Below are 27,037 nucleotides of genomic sequence, written 5' to 3'. Positions count from 1 at the left end.
ATGCACATCTTCAATAACAACTTCTAATCTTTCTTCTAATAGCGGGCTAATATCTTTGTATTGTGGCCATATATATATATATATATATATATATATATATATCTTATTCAGTAAATGATAGGCCAAAGTTTTGAGCATTTGTTTTCCTTTCAACCAAAGTTTCGGCTTAAATCAGCAACTAATATCATGATGAGCAGTTACAATAAAGAGTATTCTTGGAAATTTAAAAAAATAAACACTAGGAAAGATGCAAGGGAAAAAAATGAGAGGCATTTTGAGTGATGTCCTTATCCTCCAATATAAAGAGCAGGAGTAAAGAACATAGCCCATCCAAGTTGAAGTCAGAACACAACCAAGGCACTTGCTGCCAAAAACATGCCAAGAGAACAAAGACCATTAGGTTAAAATATTGTGACCTGAGTAGGTTGAACAAAGATCATTAGTTGAACAAAGTCATGAAGTACCTTACTTGAGTTAAAATATTGTGAACTTGGGTTCTTGATTTTGCTTCTTATAAATCGCTGTGCAAATATATAGGTTAAGTAGACTATATGATTTTTTTATAGTTATCAAACTTTAAAACTCCTCATTTCAAGCATTCTAAAGGAATTCGTGAAAATAACTAATAGCATGCTTGCTGTCCACAGTCATCCACAAGCAGTAAGATTCTGTCCTCTATAATCTATTTTTATTGCTGCATTCTTTATTGGGTGCTAGTCAGCTTTTCTATGATCTCGATTCACTTAATCAGGCTCATTGTGAGTAGCACATTCCATGATATTAATCCACGTACTAGTAGTACGTGGATAATAGCACATTCCAGTGCTATTATCCAGTACTGGATTTGATGTTGGAAATATTATCCAATATTTTTTTGTTTTTTGTTTTTTTTATCTTCTTCTAAATAACTCTGATAAAAAAAAAAATCTTATAAATAACTAGAGCATTGGTGGTTGAACTGGTTTTTATCTACCTTAGTTGCAGATGGTCAATAGAAAGTATAATGCATATCCTTTATTTTGTTTTTAGCAAAAGCATGTGCATAAATATTATGAGGGTAAATTAAGGTGTGTGAAGAGAATACTTGTTTTCAATTATTCATCTATAGTTGAAATCTAATAGCGTCAATAAAGCATAAATGAGACTACAACATTAACAGCTATGGCCTTTTCTTTTATCCAAGAGTTATGGCTTTTATTTAACTGTTATAGTAACAATATTAGATAGGAAACCTTGGTTACTAGACTATGATGACTTTGCCATTTATTGTTACTCAGAATTGATGACATTGGCATGAATGTGTTAGCCCAGATTGCCTGTACGTACAACTCAATCACCCCCATCTATGCTTTTGCCTGTGCAACAGTTTGAAGATTTGAGAAGCTGTCCACAACAAAGATATATACTACTCCATGTATTAGTTTAGCACAAGCTGGTTGTGTTGCCCTTGAATTTAAGTTACATATGATCAGCTACCTTAAGGTCCCTATAAGTTTAGCTGTGTATATGTGTATATGTGTTGGAGATGTGTATATTCATGTATTACACTCCCTATTTTTATTAATGGTGAATGTGCTGCTGCTTTAATATCACCTTCATCCGTTGTTGAGTACTTCATTTTGCAGACTCTGAAGTCGACTGTGGCTTCGAATTAATTCTGTGGGATTTTTTTTTAATTTTGTGAAATAAATTTTCCGGCGATTAAAATTCGCCGGAAATAATTTTTTGTCATAATAGTTTATTTGCGGCGAATCTAAATCGCCGGGAAAAAACTTTTCCAGCTATTTTTTAAATCGCTGCTGTTGACTAAAATGTTTTGAAATAATAGTTGCGGCGATAAAAATGTGCCGGTATCGATCAATACCAGCGATGTTATGTGCCGGTATCAATCAATACCAGCGACCAATAACTCAATTGCAGCGATTTTTAAATCGCTGGTATTGATCTATATCGGCACATTTTTATCGCCGCAATTATTATTTCAAAACATTTTAGTCAACAACAGCGATTTTTTGAAATCGCTGCTGAAGCTTATTTCCAGCGATTTTTTCACTTTTAGTGACAGTATTAAATCGCTGGAATTAATTTTTCCCAACGATTAAAAATTAAACTGTATCTTGCAATTGCGGCGATAAAAGGTCCTTTTTGGCGGCGAATAAAAATCGACGGTAAAGAAATTGTGTCCCGCCGATTTTTGGCTTCCATTGGAGTAGATCAAAAGTGGGGGTTTATGACCGACGAACATCCAGCGATTTATAAATCGCTGGGAAAGGTGATAGGCAGCGATTTTATAATTTTTTCCAGCGAAAATGAATCGTTGGGAAATGTGATTCTCCTTGTAGTGCGTATAAGATGTATCAATACCTACGATGAACAAGTGATCCTCAACCATAGCAATAGGATGGAAAGTTCGATTACGGCATCTCTTACATGGACACCTGAAGCATTCTCTACTCGGTGCATTGGCCTTCACCATATCTATGAATTGTTTAACGCCGTTTGCGTATTCATTGGAACGTAATCTATCTTCAATATGCATCCAAGCCTTATCCATCTGGTTGAGTTACATGGAATTGTACACATTAATAAGGATATGAGGAAATTCTTGGTAGACTATTAACTGTATGAAAGTTTGTAATGGGTTATCACGAAACTAGTTAAAGGAAATCACCAGAGTATCAAAGGTAAAAAACTACTTGAAGGGTGGCTTCTAGGCCAGTCCTTGTCGTAAGTAGTGTTATGATTGTAGGGTGTCTCTTGATGATATGCCCAACTCTCTAGTTCCACCTATTTATATATAATTTTGAATTGAACTTTGGTCAATTAATTCTTACATAGAAAAAAAAGACCCATCATCAATGAATTCAACATTCCTAGCTACTTTCCTAGTAATTTCCATACACAATATAAATATATACATATATATGTATGTGCAACACAAAGAAATTAAGAGAATATATACGAACAACATTGTTCTTAAGAGAATTAAGAACAGCTTCTGCTTTATACATGATATTATTGGTCATGGCCAATATATATATATATATATATATATATGCAAAGTTACAATGAGTTCAAAGAAACTGCATGCAGCAAGTAGTAAATATGAAGTGTACATTTATATAAGTTATAAATATTAATAATGCATCAAGAGAGACAATTCCCAAGCGGATTCCCAAGGGAACCATGCATTAAAGTCCAGAGGGACCAGCTAGGCAGAGGTTTTTGTTGCAGTAATGAAAATTACAACCTCAACAAAAAAAACTATATTAATTTACACAGCAACAAGTATTTTGTCCAAGCTTTTTGGTTGAGAACAAAAGTATTTAATTATTCAATACATCAAGTCCATGATATCTCGTGTGAATGTGGGTTTGGAAAAAGGGGTCATCAGAAGTTCAACACTCAAGCTACTTGGGAATAGATAGGCTAATTTTAGTCGCCGCAAAAGGTGTTTCAAAAAATAAAAATAAAAAACAATTCACCAAACAGAATACAACAAAAATACAATACACATCCAAATTATATGTTCTTGATCAAAAAAACAATTACACAAGTGGGAAGCACAAAACCATTTTTACAAATAATATAAAAATCAATGAGTCTTCTCCAACCTGGGGATATCATTTGAACAAAGATAAAAAAATTTTAGAATATGTTAAAGTAGCAAAAGAAACAAAAGAAAAGAATTAACTAACCCTCTTAGCTTTTCCCAACTTGCTCTAGTCTGGTAGGTTCTATTCCTAATCTTGTGAATGAAGCTAGGACAAAGTCTGTTTCTTGCTCAATCTGCAAGACATCAAATATCATATTAAAAAATTGGCAAATATATCTATAAGTCATTCTCCCAATATGAAGCTAGCACAAAAAACTGCCACTGCAACTAATTCTTTTGAGAGATTGCACAAATATGGTTAAACACATTCTCAGCTCATGGCAAATGGTATAAGAGCCAACTTAATAACTCCATGTCGATTAGGGTGCACACAATGCATATTCACTTGAAGATGTGTTAAGAAAAAATAATTATAACAAACGCAGGTGGACTGCATATCCAATCGATGTTTTCATATTGCAGACCCCTAACTAGATTACAGAAGGGTCTTTATTTTGCCTTGTTCTACATATCAATATTAAAGGACACTTAGTGAAAAATCTAGTTTTTTTCACTAAACCTTATCTCATGGAGTTTCTTTGATTACTTTACATAGTCTAATTAATTAGTTTAATCAAATTTTAATAATCATGTCAATGATGACAACTTTTGGTTGCTAAAGTTCTCAAGACCCCCTGAAATACAATAGCCCAATTTTAGCGTAAAAATACATACCTTATATGAAGTGAGCTCCATCTAAAGCCTAGCTTTAAGTAATGATTATCACACATGAAGCAAATGGTATACCTTTCTTCTCAACTTCAATAAAATTACACCATTGATATCAGAAGCTTAATGCAATAAGTTATTTTTTGAGGTTACTTTTTGGTGTGTAATACTTGATATGTTACTACAGACCACTTGGAGTCATTCTAGTACATGCATGAAACTGTATGTGAATAAAGTTGTTTCATGGCACGTGGGTTTTGAAATTCTACTAGGGATCGAGCTAGTTAGCTAGCTAGGTTGATATATATGTCTCTCTCACAAAGGTGATGACCGGCCACATGCTTATGGACGTTCATGGGAAGTCTTCAGATTTTTCTGGTGTTTGAGTGAAGAAGTTATATCACACTTCAGTATTATCTGTTGGTTTTTTGTCACTTCCCTGTGCTATGTCCAGCAGTTTTGTTATTTCCCACCTCATACATCCCTCTTTACACTTTCTTATCGATCTGCAGAGAAGTTTTCAAACGCAACCCAACCCAACCCAACCCTTTATACATAAATACTACGCTTTATGTTATTTTAATAATAGAACAATGTTTCCCCAAGGATAACACTTTTATTCTTCTGATTTGATGGCTTGGTTACTTGCATTAATTATAATTGCATGCTAAATAACTTGGAGATTTTATTTCTTCTCGTTTCTAGCCAGCCATACTTCCAGAATCTCCTCAAGGTTTTAGACCAAAAAACCATTCTTCTCTGAGGATAACAGTGGTGGTGTTTTGGTTAAAATGCATCATGATTCTACTTAAACTTTGCATCATGAATCATGATGCATTTAAAGGTGATGATGTTTGTATTTCCTACATAGACCAGGTTATATTCAACCAAATTTCACTCTCCAATAAATACATATATTAAGTACCTTTGAAATGAATAAGGTTTGAAAACCTTATTCATTCATATATTACTAATTTATTGCGACTTGCGGATTTCACTATATGGACACCTTTGTTTTAGCATTGCAAAGGTATTTGACCAAGACTTTATTGGTTTAACCTTAAGGGCTAGCATTTCATTCTTTCTATTGTTGTATGTTGTCCAGTCCGTTTTGCTATTTGATAGCATATTTAGCAGATCAGCCTTGTAGCAACTGCATGCAATATACTGTATAAACACCAGACATGCTAGACAGAGAACACTCACTGAATTCCAGAGACTAAACACCAAGATCAGAATTTATATATTTTGGATGAAATAATGTCTTATTTCATCTTCATCCTTAAAATTGCAGAGAAATTGATCTCCTAACTCCCTCCTCCATAATACATGAAATTTAAGTCTATAAATACTGAAATTTATAGCTAATTAGACCATATTTACAGGTTATGTACACTTCTCTAAAACCCATAAATATATTCTATATATATGTATATAGAATCAGAGAGAGAATGAGAGAGATTACTAGCTTATCCATAGGCACGGATTCCAAACTTAGACAAAAAAATAAAGACATGAGCACAGATTACAAGTGTCCTTTATTCTTATAAGCATCAACCATTTTGCAGCAGTACATGTTTCCATTACCATACCACAGCCACAGAAAACCAAGAGGTAGAGAAAATAGTAGGAAGAACATTGTCAACGAGATAGAGACAAAGTCCATTGAAATGATAGTTGGCCTAATAAATTTCTAACACAAAACTATGATTAATAAGCACCAGTAAGGGACATGTAAGTTTTGGTTTTGGTGGGTGGGGTAGCTCAAAATATAAAGCCTGAGAAAAAATTTTCTAATTACATGAAAATTTCTAACCTACTTTTTTTGATCTTCTTCTTTCTATTATTATTTTGCAAACTTATAAATTTCTATTTTATGCAAAAATATTGATGCTATTCGGAGCACGTGCTGCTTTTTCTGGATTAACATTTGCTCTCCCAAGGATGGACAATGTTGTCCCTATATATCATCAGTTTGTCCTCCTACTGTGAATATAATTTTGGTACCTTTCCAATTTCCATTATTCAATATATAACACCATCCTTGTATGATTAATAATTTCTAAAAAGGCTTTAGAGCTCTGCTTTGCTTTCTTCTATACGTTTATATGGCTACTTGATGAGAACACGCATAAGTGCGAATTAACCTGATCAGTAGCAACACTAATAATTGTTATGATGCATGAGAACGTAAATCGAGTTGTAGTGCATAATTATGTTTGTGATTCATAGTAACTATAATGCAGATAAATGAGTTTGATAATGAATGCAGATCATCATCCTAGCTAGAGCTATGGTTTGGCCTTTGACCACCAGCATATTTTCCTTCTTATTGTTAAAATGAAATTTGGGAGCACACATTCAAATTCCTAGCATACTCGCACATCAGGTTATATATGCATCCAATCAATTCAAGCTATTTTACAAACAACAAATGAGCATACTTTGAAGGGGTAAAATTTCATAACTCAATAATCTTTAGCACATAACATTCTAAATTTAAAGACGATGAATCTGAATGGAGTTAAAATAGTTGGATTCACAAGGGATCAGAACCTAATTAATGGGACACAAGTATTCAAGAAATATTATGTATATTCATGGCAAAACAAAGACAATGAAAAACTATGAAGAAGAAACAAGGCTCATGAACTATAGATACACACACATAGAAGAGGCAGCAATAGGCGAGAGATTTACCAAGGGGAGAGGGAGAGACAGATATTTGAGAAGAGAAATCATCAATAGGCAAAGATTTGAGAGAGGGATGCACTTTTACTGGAGTTGACAATAATCAACGCCCAGGTCGTGACTGGCGGCAACTAGCGACAGTAAGGTTGGACGGGGCGGCAACTGTCTGCAGTGAGTCGACATCGAAGGGCGGCGATGCAAGGAAACCACTGTCGACGCAAGGAAACCACCGTCGGCAGTGAGGTTGCAAGGTGAAGGCAAAATCGCTAGTGCTTGCTAATTGAGGGCTGAGTGAGTATATCCAACGAAGAAATACACACCTTCCGTGGAAAAAGCTATTGTATTGGGGCACAAAAGAAGTAATTCCCAAAACCTTTTAATACAAACGAAATCTCGTCACTAAATATCATTTTTGTCCACAGTTTTTCACTCGACGCACGAAATCTCGCCATATATGGCAAAACTTATTGCGACGGCAGGGTTTTGTGCTGTTTCCCACTATTTCCCACCAGTCGTAGTCATGGAGGAAGAAATCGTGTGAAAATCCCATATTTCTTGTAGTGGAATGAGATGTATAAAATTTTTTAAAGATAATTAAAATTTAGAATAAAATCTTCAGAATTATATTTTTTAAATAAATGTTAAAAACATTTGTAAGAAACCAATGTAAATGCACTGTCGCTAGCTCGAGAATAGTTGAGCACTCCACTATGCAGTAACCTGTACGCTTAAATTTGGTGCTATAGTATTTTGGAATATTGGAGTGGTCAATCCATTGAACCCACATCTTTAGCCTTTAGGCATTATCAACAACTTTATTATTATTGCGGTATCATCTCGGCGAGCAAAATCTTCTTCAGCTGACGTTATCAGACCCTACGTTATTTTTACCGTTCTGCAAACGAACTCGACTTCTTTGGATTGATTTATTTCTTTTTAAATTGACTATTTTTTATTAAAATAAATTTATTCTCATTATAAATAATCATTTTCATTATAAATAATTCCTCATATTTCTTGTAGTCACTTGATATGATATATTAAATTTTAAAATTATTTTTTGATAAAATAAATCTAAATGTGTATTTTGTAAAATTACATCAATTTATACATTTATTTTTATAAATTAAAAAAAATTATATTTATAAGTTGGTACGAAAAGATTAATGACAAAGGACATTATATATTTTACTTGCACATCATGGCAGAACTTACGTACGTTGCTGTTAACTGTAAGAAAGCATATGCAAAAGGCATAAATAACATAATAAGAAATAACACCATTATGTTGTTGATTTGTACGTTCAGTACACACAATCAACATTACATGCTTATTTAATAATTCGTTGGCTCGATCCATTATTATAGATGATCCATGGGAACTAAACGGTAAACAGTACCCATGCAGCTCATAGTCCTCGACCTGAAAATACTTTATCGCACACTCAGTACTTGTTGATAAATTCATATATGTGTGCGCTAATCTCATCTGCCTTTTCTTGATTGATAAAATGAAATGCTCCTTTTATTACAACTACGTCTTGCAAACACGGCACGTCTTTCTTGCAGCCGCCGCCGCTTATATAGTCCTTGACACCTGGGATATTGTAGACGATATCCTGGTCTCCCACTATGAACTTGGCTGGCACTTTCACTTGTGATCCAGTCCATGGCGCTGTGAGCTCCCAGTTTCTTCCATTTAAGATAAAGTTTACAGTCCCAAATAAATCTACGGTTCCTTATAAATAGAAAGAATTATGTAATTTAAATTCTATAAATACAAAGATGCTTGAAACTTACAGGTGGATAGCTCGATAATAGTTCAATCCTCCGGTGAAACCTGTCTGCTTAAATTTGGTGGCATAATAATTAATATCTTCTTCTGACAACCAAGAAGGCAATGCATCTGGTGTTGCCAATCCTCTAACTCCTACTTCTTTAGGTATCATCAGAGGATTTGGACCGAATATTGAAAAGAACTTCTTCATTAGTCGTGCGGTATCGACACAAGCAAAATCTTCTTCGGCTTCTCCATGTTCCTGCAGGCACCACAATTTAATTAATCTAATGCAACAAGCTGTTTAGACATTGTTGTATTACGGCGATCTAAACGATTTCTCGTATTACCCTCGATCGACTCATAAATACAATCCAATATATAAACTCTGATCGATGTTGATCATTGTCAAAGTGAATCAATGAGACGAAAATCACCCAAAAAATGGAGTTAAAAAGATAAACCAAATTAATTTACCTGAAACCTGCAAACATAATAATCATCACCAAACAAAGCCCTGATGTCATCGTCCTGATCAAACGCCGGGTTCCTGGGAAAAAATGGCACGCTCAGGTTGATCAAAGCTTTGATTCGATCCGGCCTGAACCAACAAAAGTACCAGGCCATCGTAGCTCCCCAGTCATGGCCGACCAAGAAGACCTGCTCGATACCAAGCTGGTCAAGAAGGGCGACGAGGTCTCCGACGATGTGGAAAGCTGTGTAAGAGGCAGGGGAGGGAGGGGCGTCAGTGTCGCCATAGCCACGAAGGTCGGGGGCGATACAGCGATAGGCGTGGGAGGAGAGGTAGAGAAGCTGGTGTCGCCACGAGTACAGAGCTCTGGGAATCCGTGGAGGAAGAGGACCACTGGGCCTTTCCCTATCGACGCCACGTGCATGTTTATGCCATTTGTGGCGACAGTCGTGTGCTCTATTCTAATTTCTCTCCATTTTTGAAGTCTATGATCTGTCAGACTCTCACGCTGCTCAAGTTATTGCTAGCTTCTGTTCCTTTATATAGTGAACTAGTGTGGCCTTAGGCTGGCTTTATCAGATATTGCGGCGAGAACTTTAGCCTTTAGGCATCATCAAAGGCTCTGGATCACCAAAAGCTGAGATCAATAACTTTATTATTATTGCGGTATATCTCCACGAGCGAAATCTTATTTAGCTGATGTTATCAGACACAACATGACTTTTACCGTTTTGCAAAAGAACTCGACTTATTTGTATTGATTTATTTCTTTTTAAATTGATTATTTTTTATTAAAATAAATTTATTTTTATTATAAATAATCATTTTTATTATAAATAATTTCATAAATATTTATATTTCTTGTGATATATTAAATTTTAAAATTATTTTTTTATAAAATATATTTAACGTATCATATTAAATTATATTAATTTATATATTTATTTTCATAAATTTTTTTATAAATTACAAAATTATATTTACTTGTTGGTACGAAAAGATTGACAAAGGACATTATTTTACTTGCACGTCATGGCAGAGCTTACGTACGTTGCTGGTAACAGTAATTAAACATATGCAAAAGGCAAAAATAGCATAAGAAAATAACACCATAGTAATTGATTTGTACGTACGTGCATGGTACACACAAAACAATGATACACAACCTCCCAATTTTTATACATTATATATTTTTTAAATTTTTAAATTTTTTTTAAATTTATTTTTTTTAAACTAATTCAATTCTTCTATTCATTATTCATATATTAAATATTTGATAAAAGAAAAAATTAATAAAAATTAAAAAAGTGTGGTGTGTATATGTTTTGTGAATAGAAGGAGGTTGTGTAGATTTTTTCATAAACATTACATGCTTATTTAATTCATTGGCTTGATCCATTATTATAGATAACACATGGGAACTAAACGGTAAACACCCAGCTTATACTTAGAATTGACGTGAATGCTACAGAGAACCAAGGTGACGTGGCTTGCGACTTTATTTTCTCTGCTAGGGTTTTGGTGTTGGAGTGGGGGCATTGCTGTGCCTCATGGCCCACCCGTGTGGCCCTTTGGTGACTGCCAGTGGGGTGAGTCTTGCGAGGGGTAAGGGAAATGGGTCAGGAGAAGGATCTGGTGATGATGGGGGTAGAAAAGGAATGAGTTCTGCATGGGGGAGTTGACGTACTTTCACTCAGGCCCTTCAATGGCTCCTACCGAATGCAAAACTCATGTTGCCGTTGAGAAAACCTGAACCAATTAATAGGGTTTTGGGATTCGTTTTCTCGAATGTTTAGATGGATAGGGCGGCGGAGGAACTAAAGTTTGGTTTGGTACTGAAGTTTGTGTCAAAGAGGCCTTCCTTTGATGTGTTGCGACTTCAGATCATCTAGACTTGGGGCTTTACGGAGGTGCCAATGATCAGTTTTATGGATGAGTTTCATGTGTTATTGCATTTGGCTAATGATGAAGACTACCTGCATGCTTGGGCAAGGGAAGGTAGAATGGTTGCAGGTTGCCAATTCCAGTTGTTCAACTGGTCGGTGGAGTTTGATGAAAATAAAGAATCATCTATTGCGCCACAGTGGATATTTTTGCTGGACTTGCCATTGCATTTATATCGTATGGACTGTCTGTAGAGTTTGGCTTCTCAGTTTGGCAAATTTCTTGGATCTGATAATGTGACTTTATATCGAACTCGGGTGATTGGGGCAAGAATCTGTGTGGAAGTGGATCTCCATGATGAACTAGTCGATGGTTTTCCAATTTCAGTTGGGCATAAAGTTAGGTATGAGAAGAGGGGTTTTACTATCAAAATTGTTTTTAGCATGGGCATACGGCGGTTGTGTGCCGATCGGGGGAAAAATCATGGGTTAATATCGGTAAAAAGGATGGGATGCGAGGACTAGGAAAGGAGCGTGTGGATAATGTTTGGAAGGAAATAGAGCAGAAGGAGGCAGTTGGGACTTCGTCTGATGATAAAAAACAGGGCATGAGGGAAACATAGTCTGTTGTGGAAGAGGGATAGATAAAGGGTGTAGTAATGCATGAGGGGGTCGGAAATGAGGGGAGTGAGAGGGAGGAGGAAAATGTTCGGGTAGAGGAAGGGGAGATAGTTCCATCTGAGGTTGTGGTAGTGGTGAGCATAGTAAGAAGGTGGAGAATAATCAGTTGCCAATCTGCCCTGAGGACCCAACAATGCCTTTTGTTCTAGAGAAGGGACCTTCTTAAATGGGAAATACGGAAGAACAGAATGAGAGTGTGGTACCATTTGGTAGTGTCATAGAATCGGAAAGTGATGAAGAGGACGTTGAGGAAGTGTGGTGTGATGAAGATATCCGAACTCCACGTGATGAGTCTTTGGTGAGCATGAAAGAGAAGGGAGAGGTCTGTCTGGATCAGCCTATTCATGAGGGGAAGCGGGCCTCTAGCTAGGGGAAGGTGTCGCTGGATTATTCCTCTGAGCAGGAAATAGGTGAAGTTTCATTGTTAAGGGGCAAAGGAAAACTGTATGAATTGGATACGGAGAAACGTCTGGCACCCAAAAAGAATATGGAGGAAAAAGCATGGAGGAAGTCTCAGAGGGTTCATACCCGTTCTAATAAGTTGGATTTTTGATTGATACAATTTTTTTTTTTGGAACAGTAGAGGGTTGGGAGGTCTAGAGGAATGCAGCAAAATTTAATTAAGAAGTTTCAAGTGGAGATGTTTGCTATATTAGAGTCGTTTGCGGCTGAGGGTTCGATGGCAACACTGGGTTCTTTTTTGAGTTTCCACCATTTCTTTCTAATGAAAGTCAGGGTGGTAAATTGCGGATTTTTTGAAAGGATTTGAATGCCTTTGAGGTGGTTTTGATTACGGCACAAGTGGTGTCAGGTTGGTTTAGTAAGGACGGACAAAGGATCATGGTGTCTTTTGTCTATGCGAAGTGTTCTTATGTAGATCGAAAAGAGTTATGGAGGAGTCAGGTAGAGACCCAAGTTTCGAATGCTCTTTGGTTGGTTTTAGGTGATTTTAACATTATTCGAGTGGATGTGGAAAGAATTGGTGGAAATCCAAGGCCTCTTGTATCGATGGCGGATTTTAATGATTGTATACATCATTGCGGGCTTTTTGATTTATCAAGCACAGGCCAACTTATGTCGTGGTGCAACAGACATGAAAGGGTATCGCGTAGCTAGGTGAAGCACATAAAGCTCTTATCAATTTAGCTTTTTCAATTTTGTTTGGCTCGGCTTATCTCAAATATCCGGGTTGGAAGTCCTCGGATCATTGTCCAATGGTGGTCTATGTGAATCGGCCATTATCTTTATATGGTCTGCCTCCATTCCGGTTTCAAAACAAGTGGTCCTCGCATGAAACATTTTTGTCATGTGTGAAGGACACCTGGTGTAGGATGGACATGGGTTCGGGACTCTTTAAACTAGCTACCCAATTGAAACGCTTGAAAATAGCGTTACGTGCATGGAATCGATGCGTATTTGGGAGGGTAGGTGCGAATATTCAAGACCTGGAGGAACGCCTGGATGTCTGGAAAAATTAGTTACAAGCTGGCTATTTGGTGGAGGATGAAGATGATTATTTGGCTACGAAAATTGGAGTTGCAGGTTTGGGAAAAAAGAGGAGCTACCCGCTTGGGTCAAATTGCAAAATAAAAAGTTTAACTGAGGGAGATCAGAATTCCAAATTTTTCCATTCAGTAATAAATCAGATAGGCAAGAAGGGTCGGCTGGACAAAATGGTGATGGCCGATGGAAGGATCTTGGAAGGTGCGGAGGTGGTTCATGAAGAGGTAGCCAAATTCTTTCAGAGTCTCCTTGAGGAGACGTCCCCCATCGAGGCTAGGGACCTCTTAGCTTTAATAAATCGGCTGATTTCAGAGTTTGATAATAATTTCTTGTGTGCAGTACCGACGGAGGCGGAAGTCAAAAGATCGGTGTTCTCGATTCTGAAATATAGTAGTTCGGGGCTCGACAGTTTTGGATCAGAATTTTATATGGCTTGTTGGGATATTGTTAAGGAGGATCTCGCCGGAGCAGCACAAGATTTTTTCCAGGGTACTCACCTCTCTAGGTTTTATTCTTCCTCATTTATTGTTCTAATTCCGAAGGTGGATAACCCTCCGAGTTTTGATAAATTTCGCCCCATTAGTTTGTGTTCGGTGGCTTATAAATTTTTTTTGAAGATTATTGTTTTCAGACTCACAACTTTTGTTGAGAAGTTGGTTTCACATGAACAATGTGCTTTTATTTCGAAGCGTAGTAATTTCAAGAATATTTTGTTGGCACAGGAAATGGTTCATTCTTTACGCAATAAAAGGGCAGGTGGTAATGTGATGGTTAAGCTGGATATGACTAAGGCCTATGACAAAGTTAATTGGGGATTTCTTTCGGAGGTATTGAGAGCTTGTGGGTTCTCGGATCATTTTTGTAAACTCATAACTAATTGTGTGGTGGCCTCGGAGTTTTTTTGTCATGATGAACAGTACTTCAAATGCCTTTTTTCAGTTAGCCAGAGGATTGTGCCAAGGGGATCCCCTCTCCCTTTTTCTATTTATTCTTATGGAGAAGGTTTTGACAAGGTTATTTTGGAGGAATTTTGAGGATGGTCATATTGGCAAATTTTATCATCCACTTGGGGTGCCTTTAGTATCTCATTTATTATATGTGGATGACATCCTTATATTTGGTAATGGTGGGAAGAGGTTAATAAAAAATCTGATAAAGGTCCTTGAGCTGTATGAGAATTGGTCTGGTCAGAAAATCAGTAAAGTGAAATCTGCGATTTTTTTGTCCAAACATATCTCACCCATTCGCAAAAGGTGTTTGCTACGAACTACAGGTTTGGCGGAAGGCAGTTTTCCTGTTACATATTTGGGTGCTCCATTGGTTTCAAGCAAGTTAACGTGTCGTGTATTGGAACCGCTGGTGGATAAGATCCGCAAGAAAATCATCAGTTGGAAATTTAAAATTTAAATTGCTCTTGCAAGGTGGACGTTTGGTGTTGCTAAGACATGTCCTATCTAGTTTGCCCATTCATTTGATGTCGGTACTAAATATTCCGTTGGGCACTTTCACTCGTATTAATTCTCTTTTAGCTAAGTTTTGGTGGTGAGAGATGGAAGGTAAAAAGAAAATTCATTGGTCCTCTTGGGGGAAAGTGTGTAAACCAACCTCGGAAGGGGGTTTGGGTGTAAGAGATCTAAAGGAAGTTCAAAAATCGCTACATTTGAAACTTGCTTTCAGATTACTCACCTCTAATAATTTATGGGCTGATTTTTTTAGGGCCCAAATATTGTAGGAATAGCCATGTTCTTGCTTGGATGGAGAGGTCAGCTGATTCGAGGTTTTGGAGAGCTATGGTGGCTACCATGTTGGAAGTTATGGATAAAATGAAAATGTTGATGCGTGGTGCGAATTCCTCTTTTTGGTTTGACAGGTGGCTTAACTTCGGGCCCATTGTCGGTAAGCACAGAAGTGATATCTACTATGAAACTCTGCATTCGTGAATACTGGCAACAGAATACTTGGAATTCAAATTTTTTGCTGGAGTTGGTTGGAGCTGAAAAAACAATGGAAATCGTGCAGAATGTCCAGGTTGGTAAAATAGGTGTGGATATTGGTATTTGGAAGCCAGCTCCTAAAGGGAATTCCTCAACAAAAACAGCGTGGTAGGCAGTGAGAAGTAACATATTCTTTTATACTTTGTAACATATTCTTATTTTAGATGAAAATTTTAAAATTTTGGATAATGATTTTGTGAATGGATTGAAAATTATAAACAAGACATTAAAAATGCTTATAATATTACAGATAAAGAAAATATTACAACTTTACATGACCAATGTTGTTCTGCCAGCATTTTTTAGGGAATGAAAATCGAACAAGCATGAATATTGAGTCACTACAGATAACATAATAAATTATAGTGGTTGTAACTATTCTAATTTTGGGAAAATAATTTCCATTGATGCTCAACTAGGTTTTATTGGAGTTGACGATGAGCCGTAGTGTCTCTAATTTCATGATGGCGCATAATGAACTCCATAAATTTAGTTGCAAGTTTGTGCAACAGTTGAGGAAGATGCTCATCAAGTTGATCATGCATGCTCGAACTCGAGACCCCTATTATCATCACGCTCTTCTTTGATGATCATGTTATGTATAATAATGCATCATTTCATTATATTTGTTATATCCTTGATCTTGAATATTCGAGCAATTCCACGAACGATTGCAAAGCATTGTTGAAGGGAAACAAAATGCACACTCTACATCCTTTATTACTGATTTCTATGCTACTGCAATAAATTATTTCTATGCTCCTTTACAAGGTAGTACCCCGTAGTGTATTCATTGCCATTAATTAAATAATTTACTGGAGGAGCATGCCTTTAAGCAAGTTCAGGGAAAATGAAAGATTCCTCTAGCATATTGATATTTTTATGACAGTCGGGTAATCCAAAAAATACATATAATATCCAAAGATCATATGAAGTAACCGCTTCTAATATAATAGTTGGTTCACAACTATAGCCGGAGTACATAACTTTCCAAGCAGGCGAACATTTTTTCCACTTCCAATGCATGCAATCAATGCTTTTGAACATCCCTGGGAATCCATGTTGTTCACCAACAATGAGCAATCGAACATTTTCCAAATATCATTGACTTTTGGAGATCGCAAATTTTCATTAGAAAAAGCATTTATGATTGCTGTTGCAAATTTTTTTAGGCTCTCCATTGCAGTGCAACGGTTCTTTTTTGCATAAAAGATAAACCGAGTCTTCCTGCATTATCTCTTATTTGAATGAAATAGGGCTCGTAAGCCTCTACCTCACGTTGAATATGAAGAAATAGAGAACGACCCATACAAAATCAATTTGAGGGATATGCTGGTGTTTCTGTCAAAATAGCTGCGAAATTGCTGTTCGTGCCCTTGAATATGATCACACCGAATATGCTTATGACGTTGGTGATTGCCACAATGAGTCGATGTTGATCCTCCATTTTCATTAAGAACAACTTCAAACTCATCTCCGAAGGATAAGTTAAGTAGCAATTTGTAGAAAAACGAACGATCCATTTAAGAAACAAGTGGAAAATGAGGTTAGAATGAGAAATTTCTCTTAAGATGAAATGAGACTTAGGTTGCTGACTCACTAAAAAATTAGCAGCACAAGGGCTATCCTAAGTGCATGAGGGTGTCTCATAATAATAAGGAATAAAATTCATAGGTCGGCTCCTCAATAAAAATGCTTAAAATCAAACTTGTGTGAAATGGTAAAAATATTTACAACGAAAAAAATAAAAATAAAAGTGATGATATGTACAATGAATGGAAGAGGGCATTAATGGAAATGAAAAGTTACTAGTCGTGAATCAGATTCATTTTGTTGGATTTGCGTGTAGTGATGAAAAGTAAGAGATTGAAATGCAGGACAATAAATTAAATTTACTGAAATTAATTAATTGAAATTTAAAGATGCAAGAAAAATAAATGGCATTAATTTAAATGAGTAGAAATTAAAGTGAAAGGTTACAGATTGCAATAATTTATCACAGACTTCAAACTGAAAGAAAATAAAAATAACACTAGTGATGGAGGCTACAAGTGAAGGAGGAATGCTCGGCAACAACAATTGGTCCGTTAGGCCCTCAATTGCGTTGTCGTACTCCCTCTCTTCACTCGGCTTCTCTCCGAAAGCTAAAGAAAAGACTGAGCAAACTAAATTATACTACTCCTACTCCTAACTAACTCTTGCATTTTGGAGGAAGGAGGAAGGCTGGGCAGCGACAATTGAGCTTTAAGCTCTACAACCGCGCTACCCATCTTCCTTCCTCCACCAGACCAAACTAAAGAAAAACTAAAACTACCTGCCTTCTTCGTCTATCGAAGAGGCCTTTTTATATTCTCCTCCACCGGGAAAGCAAGGTCCTGCATTTTCTTCTTGTTTTCCGTCGCTGGCCTTCTTTCTTTTAAACTACTTGCCGTCCTACTCTTACTGCTGGGTAGACTGCCCAACATTTAAAACTTTAAAGAAATAAAAAAAATATATCAATATATTTAAAATTATTTTCTTAATTATTAAGTAAAAATAAAAATAAAAAATTAGATCAGCGGTCAAATAGAGTGATCAAAATGGGAGGCAAAGTAACATTTTCCTTTATTTTTTTGTGCTTTCCGTAGGAGGCCAAAGGCCTTGGCCCCTTTCTGCTGCGTGTTTCGCGCAAGCTGGGTCTTTTTATTATTATTATTATTATTATTTTTACTAGTTTATTATTTTTAATTAATAGTTCGCAAAATCATCCGAAAACCAGCTAAAAAGCAAACAATTTGTGTCCCCTTTAGCCCTGCGTCCGTCCAAACGAAAATCTTCCTTCTGTTTATTTTTGCGGGTGGAGATGCTGTGTAGGAGACCGTGGGTTTTACGTGGAGGATGTTGTGCTAACACACGGTGGCAGTGGATGGTGGTGTTGCTGTGTGTGCTCGACGCAAGGAGAAGAAGGCCGTGTATGGAGTGCATGCAGGGGTTGGTGGCTGCGGCTGTGCATGGGTAGCTGAGTTGCAGTGGTGGCAAAAGGAGGACGTGAGTGATGGCTGGTGCTGCGCAGGAGGAGGCTGGGCACGGCTGGGGCAGCGCGGAGGTTCGAAGTGGATTGGCAGTAGCGGGTCGTGGTGCGGCGAAACAAACAAAAACAAAAATAAATAAATAAGTAAAAACAAAAATAAAACTAGATAAACAAAAAAGAAAATAATTAAATAATTAAAGACAAATAAAACTAGGTAAAAAAATAAAGCATATACTATACTATTAACCAATTTAAATTATAACTTGAATTTATGTCTCTTAATTATTTTTTTTTATCTAAAACTAATAATAAAACAACGAAACAATTAAACAATTAAAAATATATTATTTCTGAATATATAAAATATACAACAATATAACTCAATCACTCGCTAAAGATGTGAATGGAACCAAAAGTTCTCAATTTACTTATACACAAAAATTGTTCGGTTTAAAAGAATATGGCTGTTAGGAAAAAGTAAAAAATTGTATATATCGGGAAAAAAAAAAATTGGATTTTTATTTACAAAATTAAGTAGTAGGTACTTGAAAACATGAGAAAAAATGAGAAAAGAGTGAGCAGTTAAATTTGTAAATGGAAGTGAGAGAAAAAAATAATAAAAAAATTATTTTAATAGAATAGAAAAATAATAAGAAATATGATGTATGAATTTTTTTTTTAAAGATAATCAAAATTTAGGAAAAACTCTTAAGATTTATATTTTTTAAATAAATATTAAAAACATTTAAAAGGAACCAGCGTAAATGCCCTGTCGCTAGCTCGAGAATACTTGAGAACTCCTCCGGAATAACCTGTGCGCTTAAATTTGGTGGCATAGTATTAAGGAATGGGCCAGGTATTTGGAATTTGGGAGTGGGCAATCCATTGAACCCAGCCTTTAGACATCATCAACAACTTTATTATTATTGCGGTATCATCCGGGCGATCAAAATCTTCTTCAGCTGACGTTATCAGACCCTACATTATTTTTACCGTTTTGCAAAAGAACTCGACTTATTTGTATTGATTTATTTCTTTTTAAATTGATTATTGTTTATTAAAATAAATTTATTCTCATTATAAATAATTATTTTTATTGTAAATAATTCTTCATAAATACTTATATTTCTTGTAATAACTTGATATGATATATTAAATTTAAAAATTATTTTTTGTATAAATTAGATAAAACGTAGGGTAGTGCTACAGCCCCGCTGGGGGCTCCCGCTGGGAGTTCCCGCTGGGGCTGTAGTATTATTTAATATATATTTTATTTAAATAATTTTTATATAGATTTTTTAATATTTTAAAATATTTTAAAAAAATAAAATAAAATTAAAATATTATTAAGAAAATATTTTTTTAATCCAAAAGTAAAAAATATATATTAAAAAATATTTTCTTAATCTAAAAGTAAAAAATATATATTAAAAAATATTTTCTTAATTACGAAGTAAAATAAAAAATTATAAAAAATATTTTTTTATAATTTTTTATTTTACTTTATGATTAAGAAAATATTTTTTAATAATATTATGATTTTTTTTAAAAATATTTAAAATAGTCATATTACAGCTCCCGTTGGGGGTTCCCGTTAAGCTTAATATGTACTTTTTTATGTGTAATTTTTTAATTTATTTTTTATATAGATTTTTTTTACACTTATAAATATTTTTAAAAAATAAAATAAATTTAAAATATCATTAAAAAACACTTCTTTAATCAAAAAGTAAAAAAAAAATCATTAAAAAACACTTTTTTAATCAGAAAGTAAAAAAAAAAAAATCATTAAAAAACACTTCCTTAATCAGAAAGTAAAAAACAAACAATTAAAAAACACTTCCTTAATCAGAAAGTAAAAAAAAAAAAACACTTCCTTAATCAGAAAGTAAAATATAAATAATTAAATATTAATTTTTATTCTACTTTGTAATTAAAAAAATATTTTTAAATAATATTATAATTTTTATTTTATTTTTTAAAATATTTAAAATTATTAAAAATATCTATATAAAAATAAATTTAAAAAAATATATAAAAAAATGCTACATGCCCCAGCAGGAGCTCCCAGCGGGAGCCCCCAGCGGGGCATGTAGCATTTTCCTAAAACGTATCATATAAAATTACATCAATTTATATATTTATTTTTATCAAATCTCTTTATAAATTACAAAATTACGTACGTTGCTGTTAACTGTAATTAAGCATATGCAAAAGGCATAAATAACATAATAAGAAAATAACACCATTATGTTGTTGATTTGTACGTTCAGTACACACGATCAACATTACATGCTTATTTAATAATTCGTTGGCTCGATCCATTATTATAGATGATCCATGGGAACTAAACGGTAAACAGTACCCATGCAGCTCATAGTCCTCGACCTGAAAATACTTTCTCGCACACTCAGTACTTGTTGATAAATTCATATATGTGTGCGCTAATCTCATCTGCCTTTTCTTGATTGATGAAATGAGATACTCCTTCCATCACAACTACGTCTTGCAAACACGGCACGTCTTTCTTGAAGCCGCCGCCGCTTATATAGTCCTTGACACCTGGGATATTGTAGACGATATCCTGGTCTCCCACTATGAACTTGGCTGGCACTTTGACTTGTGATCCAGTCCATGGCGCTGTGAGCTCCCAGTTTCTTCCATTTATTAAGATAAAGTTTACGGTCCCAAGTAAATCTACGGTTCCTTATAAACAGAAAGAATTATTTAATTTAAATTCTATAAATACAAAGATGCTTGAAACTTACAGGTGGATAGCTCGATAATAGTTCAATCCTCCGGTGAAACCTGTCTGCTTAAATTTGGTGGCATAATAATTAATATCTTCTTCTGACAACCAAGAAGGCAATGCATCTGGTGTTGCCAATCCTCTAACTCCCACTTCTTTAGGTATCATCAGAGGATTTGGACCGAATATTGAAAAGAACTTCTTCATTAGTCGTGCGGTATCGACACAAGCAAAATCTTCTTCGGCTTCTCCATGTTCCTGCAGGCACCAGATTTTAATTAATCTAATGCAACGAGCTGTTTCGAATTTGTTGTATTACGGCGATCTAAACGATTTCTCGTATTACCCTCGATCGACTCATAAATACAATCCAATATATAAACTCTGATCGATGTTGATTGTCAAAGTGAATCAATGAGACGAAAATCACCCAAAAAATGGAGTTAAAAAGATAAACCAAATTAATTTACCTGAAACCTGCAAACGTAATAATCATCACCAAACAAAGCCCTGAAGCCATCCACCAGATCAAACGTCGGGTTCCTGGGAAAAAATGGCACGCTCAGGTTGATCAAAGCTTTGATTCGATCCGGCCTGAACAAACAAAAGTACCAGGCCATCATAGCTCCCCAGTCATGGCCGACCAAGAAGACCTGGTCGATACCAAGCTGGTCAAGAAGGGCGACAAGGTCTCCGACGATGTGTAAAGATGTGTAGGAGGCATGGGAGGGAGGGGCGTCAGTGTCGTCATAGCCACGAAGGTCGGGGGCGATACAGCGATAGCCGTGGGAGGAGAGGTACAGAAGCTGGTGTCGCCACGAGTACCAGAGCTCAGGGAAGCCATGGAGGAGGAGGACCACTGGACCTTTCCCTATCGACGCTACGTGCATGTTTATGCCATTTGTGGCGACAGTCGTGTGCTCTATTTTCTCCATTTTTAAACTCTACGATATGTCAGACTTTCACTCTGCTCAAGTTATTGCTAGCTTCTGTTCCTTTGTATAGTGAACTAGTGTGGCCTTAGCGCTTCTCAAATTCTTATCTTCTTTTTAGTGGACAAAGAAAACAGAAACAATTTGACTTCAAAGGCAGCCGTAATAATAAGGTTTATTCTGTTTTCAATCCTTTTAATTTTCAACTCCCAGCTCAGTCAAATTCGTATTACTAGTCAAATTCGTATTAACTCTATTTCTTTTATACATTTTTTTTCTTTCACATGAGATGGGGCGAAGTTTTCTAGCAAGTTCTATTACCAGTCAAGTTTTTAATTGGGTAAAGCAGCCTTTGGTCAATTCATTTCCTATTCAGATTAACGGGGTTTATGACTTCCTCTACTACAATAAATTTAGTCTTTGGCGTTTTGCTATGAATTTTTTTCCCAAGGCACACCATAGTTGAAAATTTAGGGTTGATCACATAAAAGATGTCTGTGGAAAGTGAATTAGGTTGTGTTGCAACGAGATCACGTCCGAAGATCGAAATTTCATCAATAAAAATAGTTTTTTGTGGCAACTTTTTCGGCCGAAAAAGTGGAAGCCCAACTTTATTAGATGTTGCGGAAGTGGTGGACCTACACAGGGGTAAGGGGGCCATGGCCCCTCCAAAGTTTGAAAAAAAAATAATATGCATTAGTCCTTTTATGATTTAATAGGATTATATTATCTCATATTGTGTTGGTTTTCTCTCTAAAAAATTATCTTAGCTTACTTTACAAAATTATTTTGATCTTATAAATTATTTTGACTCAAAAATAGAATAAATAATATTTTATTATAGTTTTAACTTTGCTCGGCCCCCTACAACAAATTTCTGGTTCCGCCACTGTGTTGTGGCGAGAATGAATCGCAGCAAATAGTTTGAAGATAATTACAAGCGCTTTTTCTCAAAGGCATAGTGTATTTTTCTTACAATTATTTCTACTCTTTATTTTCTATTAATCTTTTTATTTCAGTTGGATTTATCTCCACCATTGGATTTAAATCAATCCCAAATGTAGGATTAGGATCTAATTTCCCAACCCTAATTTCTCTTTCTTCTCTTTCCTCTCCTCTTTCTTTTTACCTTCCCCCTTCCACTGCGCTGTCCTCTCCAGCCCGTGCTCTGCACCCTCTCCCTCCATTCTCTCGCACCGACCACCACCACCACCAGCCACCGAGCTGCCATGAAAAGCAGCCACCGCAAGGCTCATGCATGACCAACCACCCTCCACGTAGTCACCATCGAACATCGACCAACCTCTCTCTCTTCGACTTTGTTTCTGTCTCTATTTTCTCCCTCGCCGCCATCCCTGCGCCGTGTGCCACCAGACCAACATGAACCACGACCGCCTCACTCTCAAACCCCCTCTATCTAGATTTCTACCTTTCCCTTGCAATCTCCCCAAACACAGAGTGCCGTCGCAAGCCACTCCTTCACACCCGATGCATCCATGGCCTAGAACTGGCACCGATTCGTCTTTAGTGTTGTATATGGAGTTTAATTAAATGGATAACGGGTTTAATTATATGTGTGTAGTTGCATGATATGGTACTAATTCCATGAACTGAGGAAGTTTGTAGTTGAACTTGCAAAGTTTTGTAAATTGGTAGGTTGTTGGATATTGAGTTTATATGTGCAAGAAATTGATAGTATGCAAGAAATTGGTAGGTTGTTCGTGTTGGATGAATGTATATGAGCAACAAGTATGTTAGTATTTTTTTATGAATTTAAGTTGTGTATATGAAAGATTGGGGTGAGATGATGTTAGTTAGTACAAAATTATTAAAGTTTTGTGGTTGTGTGATGTACGTGAATAAATTGTATGGGCAGATTTCATGTATTAGATGTGTTGGTTTGGATTGCAATGGAGTGGATGGTATGAATTTGGACAAATTTAATGTTTAATCTTTGGCTTTAGGTGTACTTAATGTTTGAATATGTAAATGCTATAGATTTAATATATAAATCTATTGGTCTGGGAAGATGGTTTCTGCCAAGGGCTGCAACAAAAGCTCTTTTTCAAGATGTCTAGTGCGATCTACAGCTATGTAGAAGGGTTAGTTATACTTATAGATTTAAAATATAAATCCATAAATTCTCAATTATAATTCTGTGTGGTTGGACTGAATTAGCCTTATACACCACTTAGAAAGAAAGCAACATAATGTGCTCTGTTTTCATATGTGGTAGGACTCTGATAAGTGCATATTCCAGGAAGACAAATGCATGATATTTTTATTGCATTTCACTTAGAATGGTTCCCTTTATAATTGTGAGGCTTTAAATACATTAATAAGGTTAGAAAGTTGCATTGTATTTTTATCTTTACAAATTTGAAGAATTTCCTTTTTGTATATTGTCTCATAGAATATGAGTAGTATATTTGTTTCAAGAGTGTGTGCTAACTAGTTATGCAACAATATCACTAACTAGTTAACCAACAATATCACTTGCTTAGTGCTCATCCATTGACATTAACTCAACTAGTTATATAACTACAACAGAATTTGGCTTTTGTGATGGACGAAACCGTTACAAAAATAAGCAAACCATCACAAAAAATGTTTTGTGACTGTTTGAGACAGTTACCACGATCGTCACCTAAAATGCGTTACAGAATGCTTTTTGTGATGGTTTACTGTTAATTTGTCACTTTTTTGTTTTTAGTAATGATTGCAAATCCTCCATGAGATTTAACGTTCAAACGTGATATTTTTTGTGACAGTTAAAAACTATCACAAAAAGTAACGTTCGCACTTATAAACTGACGTTCGAACGTTAACTCGACTGATTAACATTCACACGTAAAAATTTTTGCATTTGTTGTTTTTGCTTCGCATGAATGTTAAGTTCGAACATTAACACGGAGATGTTTGAATGTAGCATTCGGATATTTAAGGAGAAGAGTTTGAACGTAAAATTTTTAATGTTTGGATATTAGTTTGTCGTTTGCACATATCTATTGTAATCATTCAAACGTTTAGATTGTTTGTACATTAAAATGTGTGAACGTAGTGTATTACGTTTGAATGTTTGGTTCAAATTCTCTGGTATTTGTTCAAACGTTGATTCGAACATGAAGCTAAGTTTGAACGTTTGCTGTTTACATGCAAACATTATGATCAGAAATAGTAATTTCATAAAATTAAAAAGCATACAAATTGTTTCATATTGCACCAAAAATGTAACTTCTAATAATGTCTTACAGAGTTGCAAAAATAGATAATAAAGATTTCTAATAATGATAATGATAATGATAATGATATATTGATTATTTTTCTCCTTTCCTCCCCCACTGCGATCCTGCTGAATTGACATAACTCGTTCCATCTAGACCATCATCTCCCTCTGTATTTTCTCTTGGACTTCAATATGTATTTTCTCATCGCGGTCTTTTTGTTGCTTCTGCAAACGCGTCTCTAAATCAGACTGTTACAATAAGAAATTCCAACTCCTGCTGTCTCGACTTCATCTGCTCAATTTCTTGGTGTGTTGCATCTAAATCTTTAGTAAGATTATTAACTTTCGAAACCGAGGTCGTGGAGGCTGAACCGACACACTTGAAATAACGTCCCAAACCTCTTACCAAACCAGATTTGGTCTCGAGCCCATACGTGAATATATCTATGTCACTAGAAGAGAATTCCTCAGAGACTGATTGGATCTCAATCATTTTTTCCTACAATTACAACAAAAATACACAATAAGTAACATATTAAAAGAAATGAGGAATCAAACATAATATAAATTCACATGTTACATAATTTATTCACAGAAAATAACCTCATTTACATAATTATCTTTAGTGACAGGATCAACCCACTCATTGTGCTCATTGGTGTAAATAGTAGCATAGACATGAGTGTGGGAGAAATTTTCTGGATCATCACGTTTGTAAGAAAGCCACATTAGTAATTTTAAGAAATAATGTTAGTACTTAAATAAAATAATATGTTAAAAATGAGTGAAAATTAATAAGTTATTAATTACCATTTTATCAATAAGACGTTAGAATGACCTTGAGCCGGTGCGATGGTGGATTGTCAAAGTCATTCTATTTTGTACATTAATAGAACTTAAGTACTGCAGGAGAAATTAACAATGTTAAATATAATATATGAAAGCAATATAGATGTCAAAAAACTTATAGGAAATAAATATGGTATACATGATAATCTAAACTTGCGAAAAGATCACAACACTTCCTCCAATCATCTAACTTCATTTTTTGAAAAGGGGATTGAACAACCTCTTCCAATGTCTCGAATTTCTTGAAGTGGTCATGACATCATCCCTTATGACGCCAAAATAATGTAGTCATCAACTCGTTCATAGTTCGCACATCCACGCTACAGCCAAAATTGAGCTCGAATTCATCCTAAGAAGTGAATTGCATCGAAAATATGAAATCAAAACATGTCAAAAGAAATTTACATTCATATACAAGCTCACTAGTACATGACTCCGAATGTGATCATTTACCTCATTCGAAACATCTCTCTGTGATCGCACATAAAATGTGGCATAAGCTCGGACTAGTGTGTTGACATTGGAGGAAAGCGATATTGCACTTTTGTTAATTTCTCCAATGAAGTTATCAGGAATGTTGACTTTATTTTTTCGTGCCATTTATTTCTTTCCATAGCACGGCCACGTGTGTAGACACGTCCGATACGTGATAAGACACCAGCTAATATTTTTAAAATTACTAAATACAATCCCCAAAGTATTGAAATATGTTTAATTATCAACAAAATTTTCTTACTGGTAGGTGTCAACTGGCTGTCTGTCTCTTGTGTATTAACTTGTTCAGGAGCGAAATCCTCAGTTAGGGAGTCGTGAACGGGTTCGGGACTTGGAGGAGGAGGCACATTTGTTCATTGTCGTTTTGGTAGCATCCTTGGAAATGAATAATATTAAAAAAAAAAAAGTAGTATAGAATAATTTATAAAAAATGTATTGTATTGTCACCTAT

General features: G+C 35.4%; 2 protein-coding genes across 2 annotated transcripts; both read right to left on the bottom strand.

The window, feature by feature from the left end:
• Window positions 1-8,323: 8,323 nt before the first annotated feature.
• LOC118349297 (epoxide hydrolase A-like) lies at window positions 8,324-9,708 on the bottom strand. Its single transcript, XM_035693478.1, has 3 exons — window positions 9,270-9,708; window positions 8,816-9,054; window positions 8,324-8,707 (listed from the first exon to the last, which is right to left on the bottom strand). The coding sequence occupies exons 1-3, from the start codon at window positions 9,417-9,419 to the stop codon at window positions 8,461-8,463; spliced, it is 636 nt and encodes a 211-aa protein (XP_035549371.1). The 5' UTR covers window positions 9,420-9,708; the 3' UTR covers window positions 8,324-8,460.
• A 10,815-nt stretch (window positions 9,709-20,523) lies between these two features.
• On the bottom strand, window positions 20,524-22,095 carry LOC109019700 (epoxide hydrolase A-like). Its single transcript, XM_035693430.1, has 3 exons — window positions 21,555-22,095; window positions 21,104-21,342; window positions 20,524-20,992 (listed from the first exon to the last, which is right to left on the bottom strand). Exons 1-3 carry the CDS (start codon window positions 22,017-22,019, stop codon window positions 20,746-20,748), a joined length of 951 nt encoding a protein of 316 aa, XP_035549323.1. The 5' UTR covers window positions 22,020-22,095; the 3' UTR covers window positions 20,524-20,745.
• Between the last annotated feature and the right edge of the window lie 4,942 nt (window positions 22,096-27,037).

This window comes from Juglans regia, chromosome 8, assembly GCF_001411555.2.
Source record: "Juglans regia cultivar Chandler chromosome 8, Walnut 2.0, whole genome shotgun sequence".
In the NCBI taxonomy this organism is placed as follows: domain Eukaryota; kingdom Viridiplantae; phylum Streptophyta; class Magnoliopsida; order Fagales; family Juglandaceae; genus Juglans; species Juglans regia.
The sequence above is the reverse complement of the archived record's forward strand: the minus strand, read 5'-3'. Positions and strand labels throughout refer to the sequence as shown.